General features: G+C 34.0%; 1 protein-coding gene across 1 annotated transcript in view; it reads left to right on the forward strand.

The window, feature by feature from the left end:
• The window catches only part of LOC133322213 (homeobox protein Nkx-2.4), a gene marked incomplete at its 5' end in the record, with an annotated part of 109,628 nt that extends 105,184 nt beyond the window's left edge, over positions 1-4,444 (forward strand). The window contains one exon of the mRNA XM_061531248.1: positions 4,057-4,444. Coding sequence (XP_061387232.1) covers positions 4,057-4,440 — 384 coding nt within the window. The remainder of the gene's footprint in view (positions 1-4,056) is intronic.
• Positions 4,445-22,610: the final 18,166 nt, after the last annotated feature.

The raw sequence follows: 22,610 nt of genomic DNA on the forward strand, positions 1-22,610 counted from the left end.
AACACACAAACGAAGTCTTTTGACCAATTTAAATCTATCGAAATGGTTACAACTTACAAATCGATAGGAAAGGTGTAATCGGTGTTGCTCTGAACAAAGAATGCAACATGAACAACAACATGCGACAAACGAGAATTGGAAGGTAGACTTTTACCAGATACGGAATTCTTTCTATTATTTGCGTTTGACGCAGTATTACCATTTCTCATTTCATGCAAACACAGAAGAGTATGAATTCTCTCTGTCAAGAATGCATCTAACTCTTTCCAAGATGAAAGACACGATTTTGATTTTACACTTTGCTCCCATAAAGCGTGTGTCAATTTTTGCAAACAGAGAAATACCACAATCGGATCCCAATTACCCGTAGGTATATCATAAATTGCCATTGAGAAAAGACAACTATTAATTCATCGTTGAATCGACTTAAGTCCCGAACTACTTCCCTGGTCCAGCATAGAAAGTGCGAATAAAGACTTTAAATGGCTATGGACAGCAAGCGTGGATTATCATACGTGGAATTTAATGCATTCCACGCAGGTTCAAAATTCCGATGAGTCAAAGGAAATTTCGAGACGATTTCGCGAGCCACACTTACTCACCAGATGACATAGACGCTCAATGTCTGTCAATCTGGATTTATTAATATATACTGCACTAAACAAATCTTTGAATGTGGGCCAATTAAGTATATTTCCACTGAAAATATCAATATTGCAAGGGGGAATCGCTAGACTATTAATGTTATCTACATTTGAAGTATCAACAGCAAAGCTTGTGCTCATTCTAGTACTCCCAATATCCAATATTGTGGAACTAGATGCCTGTGTCCCCACCTCGTGAGAAGAGTGGGACAACTAGCTCATTTTTTTTAACGGAGGCATCGACTGACGGCTTTCCCGGAAGAATATTATCGGGATGCTCCGTTACTTAAACGGCTGAATTGTTCGGAGAATTCAGAGACGATCTATCAGAACTTCTAATCTTTGATAACAATATTTTTATATTGGATATATTGTTTAGATAAAACGTCATACTTGTTATATAATAAATCTAGATGTTCAGGACAATATATTTGAGAGAGGCAATTATTAAAACTTTCCTCAACTGATTTCAACAATTTTTTAATTTCCGCACTCCTAACCTCAATATCATAAATATCTAATTCGTCTTCCATCAGTGCAGCAAATCTCACCATAGAGTTGGAAGCACGAATGGATAAATTCAAGGGAGTGGAAGCCATTTTATAAATAATGAAATAATTCTAAGTTCGAGAAAAATCAGTGAAGAATAGAATACAAAGAAAAATCGAAATCAAATTAACTTTCCACAAGAAAAAAACTCGAAGTAATCAAATAACATTTCAAAAATATTATGCGACAAACGAATTTTTCCAAAAAGGGAATCAGATTACAAAAATTGTAATCTATCTCTATAACTTTCAATAAAATCTAGCTAATATGGCTTCAAAAGTAAAATACAAAATATTTAAATTACCGTATAATGATGGAAATATATCAGAATCCGAAACGAAAATAGACTACCAATTGCAGCAGACAATTAAAGAAACAAATCTACCGATTATAGCGTTTTATAATAAAAATGGCATTAAAATGCGAATAAATTATTAAAATTACAAAATATATCAATGGGCAACTATATGCCAAATACACATCCTACACAATATAAAAGTACAAACGACCGATTGTAGGGCACTTTTAAAAATCACAAGAAATATTAAAAATAAAAAATTAAATAATTTGCATCTATATGCACAAGAAAATACAAATAAATCACAAAAACCCAATAAATAATTAGTAGGCAACTATATGCTAATATGCACCCTACACAATAGTAGGGTGACTGCATTTTAAAATGTCAAAATTTTTTTAAATAATATTCCCTAACACAAGTATTATATTTACCATAAAATATATTAATATGTGTCACTACACTGCCGGGAGACCGTGCAATAAAACGGACACAACAGAAAAGGGAATATGCGAAAATGTAATATGTAAGCTTACATGCGTGTGTATATCTATTTGCATGCAAGTGACTGGCTGACCAACTAGCCAGAACAACAAAGTGATGTAGATGATATGCACAACAAAACGAAAGTTCTGCAACGAATTTTACAACAACAAATTGAAGAACGTAAACGATATTTTCTCTACGAATTTAGAGAAAAACAAAAAGTAACCAAATATAAAGAAAAACTAATTATTACTTTTTGTTTTGTTTCTAATGTTCCCGTATGACTGTCCACGAATGGACTTTGACCGATTGTCAACAAACGAGGGAATCCGTGACGCGTTGTAATGACGGTCACATAAACAAACGAAACACTTTGTTATTATTGTTTATGCTCACTGCACTATACATAACAATAATTAATATAAATATTAAGGCTGTGGACTGTATTTTATTCTGATGCCAACTGGAAAATCCGGATCGATTGGACCAACTGTAAAGCCCGTACTATAGGGAATTGGGTGGTTGGCAGGTACAGTTCAGTTGTGGTTCTCCTAATAGAGTCAGTACGTCCAATACGTACTCGTTAGTAAATATAAATAAAGAAAGAAATAAAACACAATAGTTTTATTAGTAAAAGGTTTCGACCAATGCCGATATTTATTGATTGGTAACGGAGTAGACAGGTTTCAACGGCTACGGCCTTTCAAATCAAAGGCTAACTATTTAACGATTTTATATAGCAATTCTTGCTTAAACGGTATGTTTTTGGCAAAACATTGTATTAAGACCTATTTGTACACATTAACAAACATAGGAAGAATCTTTATTTATACCGTTTCTTATGTTGATTTCAAAATGTCTACCAATTGAAAATATTCTCCCACATTTTATGGACTTTTACTCATAAAGCTCATATAAAGTTTATTTCTTAAAAAAACTACTGTGACAAGGGTTTGATCTTATAAGGGTTGACTTTGCAATCATTTAAATTTAATTTTAAAACATTTGTAGATGACCAGACTCCACTTCATTGAAACCCTAAATATCTTCTGTATACACCTTTAAGTCCACAAACTATCTGGGTCTCTTAAAAACTTTAGTTTATATATAAAATTTAAGTCACGTCGGTCACTTATTTCTTTTTGTAATATATTTGGAATTGATCGATGGAAGTTTGTTTATCGTACAATGTTTTCAAGACAGCATCAACAATAATATGTATGGCATGATTCCAGCAAAATAACTCTTCAATAGGACATTCAGTTGTTACAACGTTTCAAAACTTAATTCTAGCAGTTTTTCTTCAATCATTTATCGTCTATTAAAAAAAACGTTTTTAAAATGAGCATCTTCCACTTGTACACACATTAAAATCTTCCCTTTTAATTGTTGTATATCGATAACAAATAATAATTTTTTAATTCCGCATTAATATTTATTTAGAAATACAATTTCCCGATTTCCCGGGACATACAATCGGGAAATCCCGGGAATATCGATGTCAAAACAATCGGAAAATCCTGGGAATGTCCGGGACGGGAATTCCTGACTCCAAACCCTACTCATAGTCCGGATTTACATATGGTTTTTAGTGTTTGGTGGTATATATTTGTACGTCTCAAGTTAACGTGAGTTTGGTGGTACTGACATTGAATATAGTTTATTTTGTTTTTGGACTAAATCGACGTGTTCATACCTCTCCATAGGTTATCAAATTTTTGGGAGTAACATTTCTAAATTTCGTTGATTTTCGATTCCTTGTATTCCTTTATTAACTGGTTTCTGAGTTTTCTAGCCTCAAAATCATTTATTTATTTTTTCTTATAAATTGCATTGGTTGCGAAGAGCATATTTACTTGTTAGAACGTCTTGTCTTTTGTATAATTTTTGTTTCATATATAAATACTCAGTAATAAAAAAATTAGAATAGCTTTCAGAATTCACACTCTTTTACTGCAGTTTGTTGGTGTTGGTTACAATTTATTATTTATTTACAGATATTTTAATTCGGTTCGACATAATTGTAAAATGTCTGCTACAACAATTTCATTAATTCTCATGAAATAACTATACTTCTAGACAGCAAGTTCACCGCGAAGAGTCGCAGTTCCTGTTTTGGTTAAGGATGGGAAGCCATGTTCGTCCAGCAGCTCTACTCAGTCGCACCCGCACCAAACTAATAGCGAATTAGCAGATGATCCTTCTAACATTGTTGCTACTAATGGAAACAGCATAAATATTATATCTGAAACTCCAAATTCTCATTCTCCGGATACATCAACCTCCCTACTTGCATCATATAATGACTCGGTTTCAAGTGCCCAAATGTTGCAACAACCCTGCAATAACACAATAGTACCAAATAGTATAGCGATGGCTTACAGAAATCAAAATAATTTTATACAAAGTAGTCATCAACAGCAATGTGGAGGGTATCTTCCCCTTCAAGGTCGAGCGTGGTAAGAAATCATTCAACTTTAACATAAATTCGCCAAATTGTCAGCTATTAAATAAAGCATTACGAGTCGTTTATTCCATTGTATATACTGGTTTGAACTTTTGACATTAATAAGGTATAATAAGTATACAATATGTTAGTATATGTCCTAAATAATTGCATATACATGCAGCGCCTAAATATCAGTGTATAAGTTTGATACGTTCTGTCTCAACTTCCCGAGCTCAGTCAATCACGTCTGCTGATTGACACCACGGGCATCTCCTCTGCAAGTTCCCTCAGCGGAGACCGTAGAGTGCAGCGGTGGTTGTTGCTGTTTTGCTCTCCTTGCTCGACACTTTTCTCCCATTGGAATATGTTAATGTAGTAGTAAACGACAACCGATCCTCAGCGATCACCGCAATCCTCTGTGATTGCATGAACCACAGCGTTCACTTGTCGTCTAACCATAGAACTAACTTGTCGACCAACTTCCTTCGAGTTAACATAGTCGCATAACGTATACGCGTTATTAACAGGTCTCAGCGCCGCCACCATAAATTACAAGAGGTAATTTATTTGTTGTATTAAGAAAAGATTACCACCAATAAACCAATACTTTTATTAAGATTATTAAACTAACCATCCTTGTGTTTTATTTCCTTGTTATTTCTTTTCTTTTCATTTTCACCATTAACTGCTTGGGAGCTCTCGTTGTCGCTTCACCCCGCTCCCTTGAGTTAATACATTGATCACCACCCAACCACACACACACCACCACCACGGCGAGGAGTACAGCAAACCCCTCACCTAAACATTTGGTCCACACGAGCCGGATAAGAACGTGCATTGTTGTTGTCGGTCTCCCTATACACAACTCTCGCGCACCGAAACATTTGGTCGCATCGAGCCAGATCTTAACCAGTTTGAACGGACTGAAGCCGTCGTTTTGTTTTTATTCTTTGGAGAAAACATTGGAATATATCACCTCTCATCTCATCACCACATCAATAAAACACAATACTAACACCAGGTAAGTAAACTCAGATTTCGTTGAAAGTGAGCTACCGCGAGTGTTAGTCTTTTTGTTTGTTTGCCAATTTCTATCGAAATTGAATTGGCATTGATCGGCTTCCAGTTATCCCTACACGTGTGCTTTCAGTCGTTCGCATATTCACCAAAAATACAGTCCACATTTGTTTCTAGTGTAGTGATCATAAAAAGCATTGTTGATCATTGGAGAACAAATCTGTGTTGTTGCTATTTTTGTTTTCTCTGAATTGCTTATTTTTAATCTCACCTCAGCAACACACATCACCCGTTCTCATTTCTTGTGCAATTTAAGTCGTTTTAGTCGACATACACTACCACTCCTTTTGTCAATACATACTTTCTCCCATACAAAATATTAGCAGTCTACCGCCTTATACTGATCACCCTACGTCGCGTTGATCATACAAAAGCATTCGGTGTTGTTGTTAAAACCACTCGTCGTTTTATATTTCTCATCGATTCTCATTAAAAATCCTACGGTGAGAATTCGAAATAATATTGCAACAACAACACTCAATATTTCCATCCGACTCTCTGCAGTTAATCATCATAACTCCACATATTGCTTGTTTGGTTTACTTGTTGTTTTTTCCTCTCACCAACCAAACATATTCGATTTTTCTCTATTTATCATTTTCTCTAACAACACACAACATCTCCCAACATCTTGTTCGTTTGGTTTATTTGTTGTTTTAACTCTCACCAACCAAACGAATTCGTCTTGTTGTTACCACCCTCCTTTGTTCTTCAAGTAGAGAAATTACATTGTAATATTTCCAATAAGAACATAAAAAAACTCTTCTCCTCCTATTTTTTCGTTTGGTTTATTTGTTGTTGCATTATTCGCCAACCAAACGATTATTTGCTGTTGTTATTCTAAACCATAGAGAATTTGCATTACCAAATGTACAATAACAACAATCACCCTAACAGTCCACGATCTCGTTGTTTGGTTTATTTGTTGTATCGATCCATCACCAACCAAACATTCTTCTGTTGTTATTATTGTTCTAACGTTGGTCAGTTCTCACTGCACACGTGTTTTCCACGCGCCTTTTTCTAGCGTCACCTTGGTATAACAGATAATATACCAACAATTATTGTTGACTCCAACTCTCACTGTTGGATCGTTTCTCGCGTCGTGTGTTGTGTGGGTGCGTAGCTGCTTACGCATAGACATTTCCCTGCTAGCGTCGCTTGTGTTTTATTCTGTTTTGTGTGATATTCGTTATTCACCACACTACAACACAGTGGTACCAAGCGACAATAATTGTGAATTTTCAAAAAAATCATATTAAACATATTTTTGAATTGTTTTTTGAATAAATACTGATTGGTAGTAGGGTTTTTTGATATATTTGGACAAATTCACCCTACACTTGGCAGCTATTGCATACAATTGAAGCATAAAAAAATACTTGTAAAAAATATTACTTTTTTGAATATTTCTCCCTTTTTGTTGTTGTTTTCAATTCAAAGCATTGCACATTAGTCATTTTGGAAGGCTTTCAGCATTTTTTGGACTTTTGCACCCTACACTTGGTAATTTCATACATTATTCGGAGTAAGGAAATACTTGTTTTTCCTATTAGTTTGGCAAATTTTATTCATTGTAGTCGTGTTTTACTCCACAACTTTGTATATTTGAAATCTTGTTGTAGAATTATCTACATATTTTGGACATTTGCACCCTACAATCGGCTAATATTGTTTTTGACAATTAAATATATTGTTGATTTGTTTTTAAACATTAATTTTGCTCAGTGGATATATTCTTGCTTGCTTTTTGGACAACCGCAACCTATTATTGGCATTCACCTCCTCAACTACACCCTACAATTGGTAAATTTTGTTTAATTTTAGGAAATTTGAAAAAGAAAAAACAACTTGTGGTATTTTTAAAGTAGTTTGGCATAGTTGAGAAATTCTTCACTTTGTACTATTCTAACATAGACATTTGCAATATTTTAAAATTGTTTGTCCATTTTTTGGAGTTTTTCTGAAATATCTTTTGAGCTATAGCAACATTTGTTGTCTTTCAATTACTATTCCCCCATACTTTGTTGTTTATACAGGAGTTTTTTTTTTTATTTTTCGGCATTATTATTATATTATCTACTGTGTTGTCTCCCCTCTTTACCATACATAATGTCGATAACTCCTCTCACCCGCTTCAATAGAGCCACTGATATTGTCGTCAAATGTGTGAAATTCTTTGAAAAAATTCCAGAATCCCAGTATATTGCATACAACCTCGAAATTCGCAATACAGAAATTCGAGAGTTATGGGATAAAGTTAAGTGCGCCTATGATAAGTGCAAAACATCATCAGACATCTCAGACTGCACAGGTTGATAATATTGATGTCGTCGAAGAAAAATATAATACTGCATTTATTGCGTATTCTTGGTGTCTGTCCACCATAAATCGACATCTCAATCGTCTTCAAAGTCCTTTAATAAATAGTTCGCCTGCTATAGCTCCACCAATTTCACAATCTCCACCAATTTCAACATCTCCACCAAATATGCCACCTTCCGCTTCGAATACTGTGCAGTCCACCTCCCCTATTGTTGCATTAGATTTTCAAAATTCTTTCACCACTAATAGCCACCTGTCGAAAAGCATAGTTTAGTTGTTCCACCTATCGACATTGAAGTTTTCTCTGGCGATTTTATATCTTGGTCCACTTTCCGGGATCTGTTCACCACCATATTTATAAATAATTCTCAAATATCAGACATTGAACGTCTCTTATCTAATACAGAAGACCACCGGTGAGGCTCGTGAAATCGTTTCCAAATTTCCACTCACCAATTGTAGTTTCCCGCTAGCGTGGAAAGCCCGTGTCGTTGTTAATAGTCACCTTAAATGTTTGTTTGAACTCTCCCCACAAATGTTGAGACTGTTTCTGGTCTTAAAAGTATCCAACATGGGATAAATAGTTGCCTTGCTGCAATGTCAGTCTATGACGTCACCACGGATCTTGCAGCGATTGCCAAAATTGACTAGGACTCTTTGGGAGCAAAGTATCAAAAACAAATCGTCGTTGTCTTCTTGGAAAGAATTAGACTATTTCCTCACAGAGAGGATACAAACATTGGTTTGTCTAGAACACGTCCTCCCCTCTAAAAATAAGTTGTTGTTGCCAAAGAAAATGCATTCCTCCTCTAAGAAGTTGTCACCTAGTAATATCGCTACACCTCAATCCCCCAATAAATTGTTGTCGGCACATCATTCTAAATGTGTTACCCCACCTCGAGTTATAAATTCACCCTCCAAATCTTCTTGCTCCATTTGTCCTAACCAGAGCCATCATCTTCGACTCTGCCCCCAGTTTCTAAAACTTTCGTTTGAGGACAAATTCTCGATAGTTAAGGAAAATAAATGTTGTGTAGATTGTTTGTCTCGTGGTCATGTAGTTCAAACCTGCAAAAGCAAACATAGTTACACCTCATGCAAACAAAGGCACCACAGCCTTCTTCACCGGCCACCAATCAACAAAGTCGTTTCTTCCTCCAAGTCACCTCCGGCTTGTACAAATGTCAAAAGCCGAGGACAGACTTTGTTGTCACGTTCTTCGGAAAAACCTTCTTCGGCTTTTACTAAAGTCAAAAGCCGAGCATCTAATTTGTCGCACCCTTCTTCGAATAAGAAAGTTGTAAATCCACCGATACCTTACCCCTCTCAAGATACCAATGTTCTCTTAGGAACAGTAGTAAATATAGTTCATAATGAAAAAACACACCCTGTTCGTGCCATTATTGATCCCTCCTCCAAGGTATAGGTTGTAAGTAAAAAACTTAAACATGCACTTGGCATATCTGGTAATTCGAAGAAAGAATTTAGCCCTGCTACACTAAGAGAAATGTGTTATCTTAAATTGTCGTCCCCTAAGAATTCGTCTAAGATTGTTGACGCAAAGGCATTTGTTCGGCCTAATATCAAGGGGAAATTGTTTTCGAATCCACCCATATCGACGTTAAAATCTAGATTTCCTAATTTAGATTTAGCTGACACCTTTGACGGCAGCCCAATAGATTTGCTACTTGGCGCTGATCTTTACCCCCAAATACTGGAAGCTGAACCACCAAAATAAGTTTTAAATTCGTTGTTGGCCCAAAAGTCTATATTCGGGTATATACTGACCGGTTCAGTTCCGGCCACTTAATCTCCCACCTATAATAGAAATCGATCACCTTATCGTTTGAATACATGAGTCACCCATTTACAAAACTTGTGTCGTTTACAAAATTTGTAACATGAAGCTCACTTGAAATCTGAATTTACGTTCATATAGCTTTTACTAACCCATATTCCAATTTTATTGTTAATTGCTACTTTGTTGGTCGTAGCAAGGGGGCCGGAATGTATAAGTTTGATAAGTTCTCAATCACGTCTGCTGATTGACACCACGGGCATCTCCTCTGCAAGTTCCCTCAGCGGAGGCCGTAGAGTGCGTTCACTTGTCGTCTAACCATAGAACTAACTTGTCGACCAACCTCCTTCGAGTTAACATAGTCGCATAACGTCTACGCGTTATTAACAGGTCTCAGCGCCGCCACCATAAATTACAAAAGGTAATTTATTTGTTGTATTAAGATTACCACCAATAAACCAAGACTTTTATTAAGATTATTAAACTAATCATCCTTGTGTTTTATTTCCTTGTTATTTCTTTTCTTTTCATTTTCACCTAACAGCAATTCAGTGGCTTAAGCAAAGTGCGTTTTGCCGGCATATCTTTCATATCTAATTTTTCATATCTAACGCATCTTCAGATATCTTCAAAAATACCACAATTTTCACACATTTACTTGGAATATTTAATATCTTACTTACGTTTGTTGTTGTGTTTACACTTATTCATCCACTTTCTGTTCCTCCAACAGTTGTTGTTGTTAGAGATCTCTTTTGAGTCGTATTGTCGCCCTATTAATAGAGAATGTTTTATAGAAATATAGAATGTTTTATAAATAGAGAATGTTTTATAAAAACATAATATTAATTAATTCCTATTATCCTTCCATTTCTATTGGTTTATTGTTGTGTTTACACTTATTCATCCACTTTCTGTTCCTCCAACAGTTGTTGTTGTTAGAGATCTCTTTTGAGTCGTTTGTTCACTCAACTAAAGAAGAATTGTCATTCTGTTTGTTATCACTCATTGTCTTTTATTTTCTTTATTTAAACGTTCACCCTAACGTCAATCCGTTAACGTCAATTAATGATCTTTAATATTGCTTTTATATTTATGAAATATATAAAATATATAATATGCCGCAAACTATTTATAGTGTGACCATATAATAAATAGTTTGCGACATATCATATATTTTATATATTTCATAAATATAAAAGCTATGTTAAAGATCATTAATCGATACGTTTGTGTATCTTAGGGCCAATATTGTCGCCCTATAAATAGAGAATGTTTTATAAAAATACAGATATTTTTCTTTTTTAAATTTTTTCTTAATTAGTTTACAATGTTCGATTTTTTCGTTGATATTCTTATTCCAAGCGTTCGCTTAATATGTTTTTCCGTATGCTAAGTGTCGCCATACAAATAAGTAAATCGTGCTAAATTTCATTTTTTTTCATTTTTACAGATTTTCGAAATGTTCATTGATGTTTCAATTCCAATTGAGCTTTGGCTATCCCAGTTCCGCATATTGCTGCTAGATGTCGCACTTTTATACATTTTTCCATTTTTAGGCGAAAAGTTGTTCCAAATAATGAATTAATAGTAGTACCAGCAATGGACTAATATAAATTGCTCCTAGAAGAAGTATATTTACAAGTCTTCATAGTAATACTACCGAGAATATCATCAATTACATACAATCTAAAAAACAAAATTTAAGTAATACCGACTAAAACATTTTTAATTTTAAATCTTCGGCTCAACGTGAAATATCCTTATTACAAATTGTTGTACCGTCAAATTTATTTAAAGACTTAGTAAATAGATCATTTTGGCCCGATGGTGTTTTAGTAAAAGGAGTTGTATATAGGGAACGAACTGAACCAGTAAATCTAGAGGCTATTCCCCCTGTGTCACCTGTCTCAAAAAACGAATAAAACCTTTATCTATACTCTACAAGAATGTAAGAGTTCTTAACACTAAGCATAAATAGGTATATTTAAAATCTTTTGGCTGCGATTACAAAATTCATGTTTTCACCGAAACAAGGTTCAAACAAGGTTGGTGACGCAGAAGTATTGTCTGTCAATATCATACCTATAGAACTGACAGAGTAAATAAATCTGGTGGAGGAGTTGCAACATAGAATTTGTTTGTGTTATATTAAATTACTTAAGAAATACACTAATTTTAACATGTTCATATATAGCTCCAAATTCTGATGTAGACATTTACTTAATACATTCTGAATTAATTAAACGAATTTCAGACAGAAACGTCAAAATTTTATTTGATTTGCCTTGGATACTTTAATTTGCCTCATATTAATTGGATTTTGGGCGAAAATACTATATTTTTATAGATGTTTACTACAAATAAATAGCATAAGAAATTCCAATAACAGAATTCTTGACCTTGTTTTTTTCTTCTTTTCCAAGCTTGTCATTGTCTAGATGTTCTCCATTTGCAGAACCTGATGATAAACATCATCCTATTTTATGTCTAAATTTAGAATATAAATAATACTTTGAAGCGAAAGCCGACTCGTAAATTCAATTTTGCGAAGACTCACTTAAGTTTATTGTGTTACACGTTATCCAATACTAAGTGGGAAAGTAAAAATGACCTAGACTCATGTGTGTCATATTTTTATAAAATCGCACTCAAAGTGTAGTAATGATATTATCTCTAGGAAGCCAATTAGGTCCACTACTCCTTGTTTTGTACTTAAGGGGACCCCACCCATTCTCGGTTTCAAAAAATTTAATTTTTTATTTTGACTTAGTTTGAAACTACACTAATTCAAGAAGGTCCCTATAAATTTTTAAGTGAAAATCTCAAAATTTTTTGAAGATATAGCCGATTTATTGTGTCAGCATCAGGACAGCAAGAGGGCTCCTCAAACTTTAAACGCGTTTTTTTCCAAATAGCGTTTTTGCGAATGGCGGGCACGATAACTCAAAAACTAATAACCCAATTGATTTCAAATTTTAAGACGTTTCTCTGCGAATGTATAGCTATTGTATGAACTAGGATAAAGCCAATCGGTGAAGATCTTCCTTATTTTTTAACTTAGTTTTGGTCAAAAATAGGCGATTTTTCAAAAAAAATCAAAGTTCAAAGTTCAAATCCTAGTTCATACGAGAGCCAGACATGTACTCTTTCTAACACCGTCGGAATTTTCGGATTCCGATGTTCCAGTGAGGCATTGGTGTTCATGCATTGGTATTCATTTACCAGCTCATTTAAAATCTTAAAAATAAAAAATCGAGGGGGGGGGTTTCCTTAAATGATCTTCCTTCAGTGATACAATTTTCTAAAGTGCTAATGTTTACTGATGATGTAAAACTATTCAACAATTTAGAATATAGTGTTAATAAAACGAAATCTTTACTTGGATTCACCTTTATGTGAAAAAACGTCTGATTCGCTCTACATTAGAGGTTTGCCTTGGAGTAAGTGCGTCCCCCTATGAAAATCGCTTAAAACTTATTAATCTTCCAACATTAGAACGAAGACGTTTAATGTTTAGGGCTGTATTTTTAATAAGACATTTACGTGGCCAAATTGACTCAAAATTTCTAATTGGTGAAATAAAATTTAATGTGCCTTTACGTTTCGCTCGTAATTATAGATCGTTAAATCTTCCATTAGTGAGATCTAATTTTGAGTTAAGTAATCCGCTTAGATCACTATGTGATATAAATAATAACTTGTACAATCGTATTTCCATGTCTGATCCTATACATATTATTAAAAATGCTATTCAACATATAGAGCTATAGATGACAAGTGGTTGAGAGATGTGTTTCCTTCGTGTAGTTAGTTTGTTTCTGTCCTTCCTGTAGTTAGTTTAGTAATTTAATTTATTAACCGGCTAATGTTTTACTGTAGCCGGTGTTTTTCTTACATTACTAACACTCCCTACGTTATGGGGAGGTGGTCCTCTCGGTCGGTAGGGGCGGGTAAGAGTGGCGTTGGGAACGATCGAAAAAAAAAAAATCGTTTAGAAATTCGTTTCTTTTTCACTGTTTAGACGTCAAAAACCACAAATTTTAGGAGAATAAAACGAATTAATACTTTTGTTCACATTGTCCCATTGGACATTGGCCAAATCTAGATCGAGTCAAAATTCCAAGATGAATTCAATACGTTCCTTCTGTTGATGATTTCTTGGATTTTGCGAGGCCTCTTGAAAGGCATACGTAACAGTTTGGCGGATGGTGCATTTTCCATTCCCCGATGTATGACTGTCCTGGCGGAGATGATCGATTCCGATTCCAATACTAGACATTTCCAGTTATTCCCTGTTTTGCTGGACAGAGTCCACAACAATTCTTTACTGGCTTTTCATAATTCTAAATCATTAGCTGGCATTTATGGCCAATAGAGTTTCCACTGTCGTACAAGTTGTGAGTCATAATACTGATGATCTGGGAAGCCGCGGCCTGCTACCACAAGACATCGTTCGTGGCTTTCGGCAAATTCCGATACATGGGCTGGTTTGAACTGGGAATTCTCCTACCACTCCAGCTCACTTGGCAATCATAAGTGTATCAGGTTATTGCTGTTTATTTGTACATAGCTTAACAGCACTAAATAATGCTAATAAATGGCCTGATAAACTAAACACCGAGACATCATGACGAACGAATTCCAAAAAGAGATTCATGAAAATACCTCTAGAAATGAGTACAATATCAAGAGTGAACTAAAATATGGAATTCTTTAGAGTTTAAGATAATGAGAAAAACTAGCCATTGAATTCAAATGCTCTCGAAAAATAAAAATCATAATACTAATAATAATAAGTTGAACTCGCTTCAACATACTCTCGGGCCACATGTAATTATTTGGATTCTTCTCCTCAATCACAGAGGCCGTCCAACTTGTTCGGAGGACCATCATTTTGGTTATCTTCATCTTCACTTCACATCTTCAGGACAGGGGGTCTCGCTCCTTTCGATGGAGTAAAGTGTGGAGCTTCTTATTACAAAATTTATTCGGACCATATACAAAACCACAACTCTTGCGTGATGGGCACCAGTGGCGAACATAATCAACGTCAAACAATTGAGGCAATACGATGGCCACCCGTCTAACTGTAGGGCTCCACTCCTTAAACTTGTGGCAATATTTTAATGGATGATTGCGGTTTATATTTTGGTATGAAAGATCAGGTAAATCCATGTGTATAGTATTTTTCTAGCAGAGCCTTTTCTGCAGATTTCAGGAATTCATGATGACTTCTGACAAGTTCATAATTTGCTAAGCTACGATCGTTGTCGCAAAACGTTGTCTTTGGAAGACCTCTTCGCACAATAAACCTATCAAAATATGCTAGAAATGCATCTCTGGAGAGATGTGAACAGATTTCCAGATGTACTGCTCGGTTACAAAAACAAACGAATACAGCTGCATATCCTTTTGGCGTTTTTGAGTTGAAATACTTTAATGCTGAAAGGACTAACGAAGTCTACTCCAATGAAGGTAAATGACAAAGAAACATTTATTGGTTCTGGGGGAAGTGCTGCCATTCTTCGATGCTGGACCTTGTGCTTGTGAAGCGTGCAAGTTGCACTCTCTAACGCAATTTCGGATGAGATTTTTCAATCTCCGAATAAGAAATCCTTGCCAAATTCCTCGCAACATGATATGGTGCTCAGAGTGGAGAAGGAAGTTTACAAACAGTTTAGGAAACTGTGACTTTTCTGGTATAATAATATGATGACGCTTTTCATAAGTTAAAGATGAATTGGCGAGCCTACCGCCAATATATAAATAGATTAAGGTCTATAAACCTGCTCTTTCTACTTAGAAGATTTTTGTTTTACATACAGTCGTATTCTTGACCAAAAGTAAATATTCTGCGCAATAAATAGTCTGCGTTTGATGTGATCTATTTCTTCTGAGGTAATGAATCGTTTAGTTGAAAATTGTTTCTTTAGAATGCAATTTATAAAGCCTAATTTGTAACAGAGGACTTGTCGCTGGTACAAAACAATCAAACAATCTTGTTATTACTTACAAAATGTTTCTTTTTGTGGTACATGATGTTATTTCAGTAGGTTCACCAGTATAGAAAAACGAATCCAGAAGATCATATTCAAGTAGAGATTGATCATTTGCGGTCAGTGTATAGGACCTTTTGTAAGTTCCCGTTGTTTTAGCTTTGCTTCCTCAAAACAATGCCCTCCCGGCTGCAATCGCTTAACTCAAAAATTAGTCGGAATGTCCAGAAATGGTGCACAGTTTGCATCGAAAGTTACGATATTCAGTTGAAAGGACTTCACGTAGCCACCCGCTTTGTCGCGAAACAAAATGCGTTGGTATGACCGGCACTGTTCATAGATACATTTTTGGCGGTAAATTTTTGGAATGTCCCCAGTAAAGCATGATTCCGATACTGCGTCTAAAAACACCTACTTTCGAAAAATGGTTTGGAATAGATTCGAAGTGTTCATTGGTATCAACTGCAGCTTGAGAATTTGGTTTGTGTTAATTCCCGGATCACAAAGGCCTTTCGGACTCTTGCCGAGTTTGCTGAGAATTTCTTTCCGTGATCATCATTATTAGGGACAAAGTCTAGCACTCGAAAAATTCGAATTAAAGTGACTAGTAGAGAAACAGTTTGCGCCATAATTGTTTGCATAAATAAACTTTATACGATAACTAACTGGCAATAACTTCAAATACTTGCAGAATTTCAGTGGATGATTCTTCTTACAACTGAAATTAATCCTAGTGATTTCATTTTGAGAGTGAGAAGCTTCTGATCTTGATGTGCTGTTGTCTCTGTTTGCTGGCTTCCTCAATTTCCAAAGTCTCAATTCGTTGGGAAAGAAAGTCACTAAGCTCTTGCTTAGTGTCTTCCCAAGCACCCGAGGTTTCTTCAGGAAGCTTAAAGGTACAAATATGCATAAGAAAAGGATTATTGGTGGTTACTTCTATTTTGATTGATTGTATAATTGACAGTGCATCACTGACTGTATTATTAATTAATAGAAGAAACATCAAATTTTCTGTCTATTCCTGTCCCATAAATTTTCTTGCTTTGATTTTTAATCAAAATTCGCTTAGTTTCATACCGGCTTTGTAACGCTTGCCAGACTAACACAAGATTAGATTCTACCAACTCATAGTAGTTAATGATTTGGTAAGCCTTACCCTCGTTTTTGAATGCAAGTAATATTATTTTTGAGCGGGATTTAAACACTGTCCATTTATCAAAACCTCCGCCAAAATCCTGAATTTCAACCGCTGGTAATTTCAGAGAAGACTGTAATACAATTATTTTTTTTATCAGGAGCCATAGCTAGGCACATATCCAATATCTTCGCTTTCAGTATTTGATCTCATTCTTCCTTGATTCGTTATTGTAGTAAACAAAATAAAACTTGTTTTGTTGTTCACTCTAACCTCCTTACAAAATTTTGAAAAATTTTTAGAAATTATTTGTTATTATCAGTGGAGCTCGCCGTTTTCTTCTCACTGAAATCGGACCATAGCTCCTTGTTTACTCCAGCCATTACACATTCTATTTCGTTTGGGATTACTGTATCACTTTTTGTTGTTCTTTCAATTTATTTTCTCTTTTAATGTCTAATATTTTCATCTATTTGCTCAAGGGGAGCCACATAACTTTGGTATGAATTTCAATATTCTGTTAAACTAATTTTAATATATGTTTTTTCTTTCTTTTTGTTTTGTTCAAATCACAACAAAAAAATCTATGTTAATTTTCAATTCAATGTTTCAACTTATTTTTCTTTTGATTTCGTTCCGTTCTCCTTGTCTTCCGTAGATGAACGACTGAACATGAAACTAGAACTATGTCCATCGCTTGCAGTGAGGTTATGTTATCTATATATATAAAATAGAAAAAAATGTGTTTGTTTGTATGTTACCGATAGACGCCAAAACCGCTGAACAGATCTTAATGAGATTTACACTGTATGTCGGGGCATGCCCTGAAAGTAACATAGGCTATATAAACTTTTAAAATTCCGCGTGGAGGCGCAGTTATAGCATCAATAGTAAACATACTTCAAATTTTCTGAACATGTAATATGCGTTTATCTTAAGAACGGTTAGAGATAACTTCTTCAAAATTTATCTGTATATCGTAGGAGTGAATACACATTATTCATAAAAATTTTTTTCTCTAAACTTGGCAAACATCACTCTAGGCTCAATTCAGTACGCTATGCCAAATTTCGTGCAAATCGAAAGCTATTTAGGGACTTTGGTGCACCAATGAACCGGTTTTTCCCAATTTCAATAGGGTTCGTCCTTGGGCCAAATGAATGAGCTGTGGCAAATTTCATCCAATTCGAATAATAAATGCGGCCTTTACATTGTTTACAATTTAACGTGGACAGACGGACATGCGTAGATCGACTTAGAAAGTGATTCTATGCATATTCTCAAAAGGAACCATGGGTCTATTTTGATTCCTTTTGCCTGTTACAAACATATGCACAAAGACATAATACCCTGTACTACAGTGTGGTGAAGGGTATAAAATACACAACTCAAACTTAACAAGGATCATACGTCAGGTATCTAAGCGATATTAATCGGAGTGAGAAAGGGATCCCAATCATATCATGGGGAAATAGTTGAGAATACAGACATAAAAAATTGCTGTAATGTAAATGAAGGATGTAGTGGTCTTGGAACGAATAATGAAAACATGTAAATATTGGAGAAAATATATTTGTGTATGGTACTTTTACAACTGATTAAAAAAGTCAAGCTAAATTTGTTTTTAAAATTACCAACGTTATTCAAAGATTATTTAAAAATATATTTGTAATCTATTGAATAGAATCAAATATACTAATACATATACCGGGCGCTACGAAATTATTACTGATACACTACGAAATACCTACAAATAGTTTTCGACGTTAACTATCCAATGTTAATAACTATAGTAGAGGTAGCGAAGCGCCACGGATTCAGCTATAATAAATAAAACAATATGACTTTTTATTTATTTTTATTGAAGGGTGGCCAAATTTCGCTAGTCCTAGCTCCTCTGGGACTTTTCTAAGGATCATATGGTTGTGACAAGTGTATTAGCTTCTTGCTGTTTATTGATACATAGCTCTTACAATACTAATCCATAAATTAATAAACTAAAAAGTGAGTCATTATGACTGGAACGAAGATTCAAAAAAGAGATTCATAGAAAATAACTCTAAAATATGGAAATTAAAAAAAAGAACAAATAGACAGAAAACTTAATTACTCTAAAAAATTAAAAAAATAAAAACCATAATAATAATAAGTCGATTCCAATGGCAGATTATGTTCCTATCAAATATACTAGCTTGGAACGTAAAACCATCAAGGTCCACTAAATCGACTCCACTGATATTCTTGAAGATTCATTTTCCTATTCACAAGCACTCCTATTGTTTGCTAATGTAAATCGATTTTTTCGACGAACAAAACCATGATTTCATTTTTAAGTTCAACCACGAGTGTCAAATAATTTACAATTCTCCAGAGTATTTACTAATTGCCACTATACTTCTAGTCCCAGTTGATTTACCTATTGAAAATAATCCGATATCTTTAGACAATATGTGTCAATGTCTAAATGCTGTTCAGCAGAGATTCTGTATCCGATGGAACACATAATAACTTAGAGAGCTCTTCTTAACTCTAAAGTTAATAATAACACACCATCCTCAATATTTTCTACTTTCGACCTTCTACATACTTCTTCGTTCTTTTTTACTTCTGTGCAGCTGACGGGAATGATGTCGTTCCTGTTTTCATAACAGTTGGGGCCGAATTTTTATTATTGTTCTGATTAACTTTCGACAAGTTATTTTTTAATTTCCGTTCTTTTTTGACAGATCAGCAATCTCACTACTGCAATTTTTCGTCAGCAATCTTCGTTATAGATTTTTTCCAGTCACTTTTGATCAATGGCTCTTGCATCTGCTGCAGCTTTAATTTTAATTTATTTTATTCACGTTAATTTCAAAGTCCGCAGACCACATTTAAGAAATTACCAGTCTACAAAATCTCATAATTACACTTATTTATTTATTTATCGATATAAATCTAGCACCGTGAGAATAATAAAATTCTTATGAAGTGGTGCTAGTGGTACATTGAATATTTCAAGAGTATATTACGAATAAAGATAGTAACAAAATATGTTTATTGTTCATTTTATATAAGATATTCTTGTAATTCATGTTTGAAACGCAGGATGTTGCTTATAACCTGTATATTAGGTGGAAGATTATTCCAAAGACGAATAGTTGGTATGAAAAATTGTTTTTCCGATTTGGAAGTTTTAAATTTTAATTGTATTATTTTCTTGCCTCTGTTAGATCTGGCAAATTGTATTCTTTTTATTAAGTAAGATGGTTCCTTGTTTATTATAATTTTATGAAGAAATACGAGAGCTCTATATTTAAGGTAGTTTTCAAATGTCATGTTGAAAATCTTATAGGCAAGCTCAGAAATTCGATCACTACGTTTTTTATTAAATATATATCTTGCAATGTTATTAAACGTAACTTTAAGCTTGCGTTGGTCAGCATGATCACAGTTGTAAAAAACTTCGGAGCCATATAAAAGAGTCGGAACAAGGTATGATTTTGCAAGTAACATGCGTATTTCCATGGGTGTAGAGGTATGAACTGCCCAGAGGTTTCGTAACATTCCATGTACTTTTCCTGCTGTTATATTAATGTGAGTCGACCATGACAGCGTTTCATTAAATACCACTCCTAGGTTAGAAGCGAAGCTAACGTATTCAATTGTAGAATTATTAATTTTTAAGGCATTTTTTTTGAGTTTGTTGTTTGTTTCTACATATGTGTATGCATTTTGACTTAAGGGGGTTTATTCCTAGCCTGTTGTTTTCAGCCCAATTAGATATGTTTCTCAAATCATCATTAATTAAATTTATCGTAAATTGTAAATTTCTTGTGTTCCATCCTAGATATAATTGAACATCATCAGCATATATATGTAATTTTCAATGTGTCAGTGACTCCGGTAGATCGTTGATGTAAATGCAAAATAATAGAGGGCCCAAAACCGATCCTTGGGGAACACCGTGTTTTACAGGCAACTGCGAAGAGAACATATTGTTGTGAAAAACTGCTTGTGATCGGTTGCTCAAGTATGAATTAATAAGACGGCATGCAGAGGCAGAGAAGTTAAAAAATTTTTGGAGTTTCAGTAATAGAATGTTATGGTTTACGGTGTCAAATGCCTTGCTGTGATCTAGAAGTACGAGAAAGGAATCTTGCATATTGTCTTGATTACATCTTAGATCTTCAGTGACGTCCAAGAGGGCAGTAAGACAGCTTCTGTTCTTCCTAAATCCAGACTGATGTTCAGTAAGCATGTTATTTTAAGTGAGAAATTCATTGATTTGCTTGTACATCAAGGTTTCCAATACTTTAGATATTAAAGGCAATATTGCTATAGGACGATATTCATGGTTAGCTTTGGGAATTGGGATAATTTTCGCTTGTTTCCATGCACCAGGGAAGGTAGATTTAACAAAAATGGTATTTAATATATATATTATGTAGGGTAGAATTTTTGGTAAGATTAATCTTAGTAGCTTCGGATTGATACCATCCATACCCTCAGCATTCGATTTAATTTCCTTGAATGTTGAAATAACTTCAGTGTATTCGACACATCTGAAGGAAAATTCATTTTCATTATGAACAATATTCAAGCGTGGGTAAAAATTCTCGGAAATGACGGCCAAGTTTGGACCGACGAATTTTAGATTTAACTCTTATCTATAATAAATATAAATATAAACGAATCCCTAAAAACATTCATCATAGAGTTGTCAAACCGACAAGACCTCACCTTACAAAAGAAAGCAAAGAATTTCTGAAGCTACTAAAATTAAAAGTTAAACCCAATGTCAGAAATACTTAATATAAATGAACATCCATTTTCTGATGACAATATTATAAAGAAGGATTATCATAGTTATGTACCATATATTCAATCATTTAAAAATAATGATGAAATACGCATAAGTGTGCAAAATCAAGATCTATACATATTACCATCAGAAAGTTATTTGTTTATTGAAGGTTATTTAAGAAAAGCAAATGGAGAAGTATCACCGAACGCTAGGTTGAGAAATAATTATGTTGGGTACATGTTTGATGTTATTCGTTATGAGCTAAATGGAATTGAAATTGATCGCACACGCTATTTAGGTGTGACATAGGAAAATTAGTTTTGAATTTAAAGTATTAGGAGAGAATAGAAAACACAGTTGGAATGTTATGCTCATACGATATGTTCTATGATACATGATCTTCAAAACATATAGTAAGTTCCAGCAAACATATAATATGAGGGATCCACAGCCACTGCTTACATATTCAAGTTTTAAGAATAACCCAATCACAGTTATTGATATAAGCAATCAGAATGAAACCATTATACAAATCCCGCAAAATACCTCAGCTTATTGTTTAATAATTCATGATCGTCTTGTGGAGTATATTCCATTAAGAGGAATTGTACGAAAAATTATTTAAACCATTTTTAGTCTGATATACTTACCTTGAAATACATATATTTATATATCTTTAAAAGAAATAAAACACAATTTTATAATAAACACAATTATTTTATTCGTTTTATTTTAAATAATACACATTATTATATACATAAATATATATATATATATATATATTTGTGGAGCTATATTTACATAATATTCATTAAATCGGCTGATATATCATCTAAATTTATATATATATCATCAATATTTAAATATTTATACAATTCATCATCATCATAATTATTATCTGATAAGTCTAAATCTATTTCGATTGGAATAGAAAAATCTATATTTACATCTTCATCTTCTATATCCTTATGTCTCCACGCTAAAGTATTAATTTTATCATTTTTAATTTTTCTTTTTGTATCTTTAGAACTTAAAACTATTTTATATAATTTATTAGTGTAAAT

Source organism: Musca vetustissima, unplaced genomic scaffold (genome assembly GCF_032173495.1).
Source record: "Musca vetustissima isolate MV318-11 ecotype Yass unplaced genomic scaffold, APGP_CSIRO_Mvet_v1 utg14614, whole genome shotgun sequence".
In the NCBI taxonomy this organism is placed as follows: Eukaryota; Metazoa; Arthropoda; class Insecta; order Diptera; family Muscidae; genus Musca; species Musca vetustissima.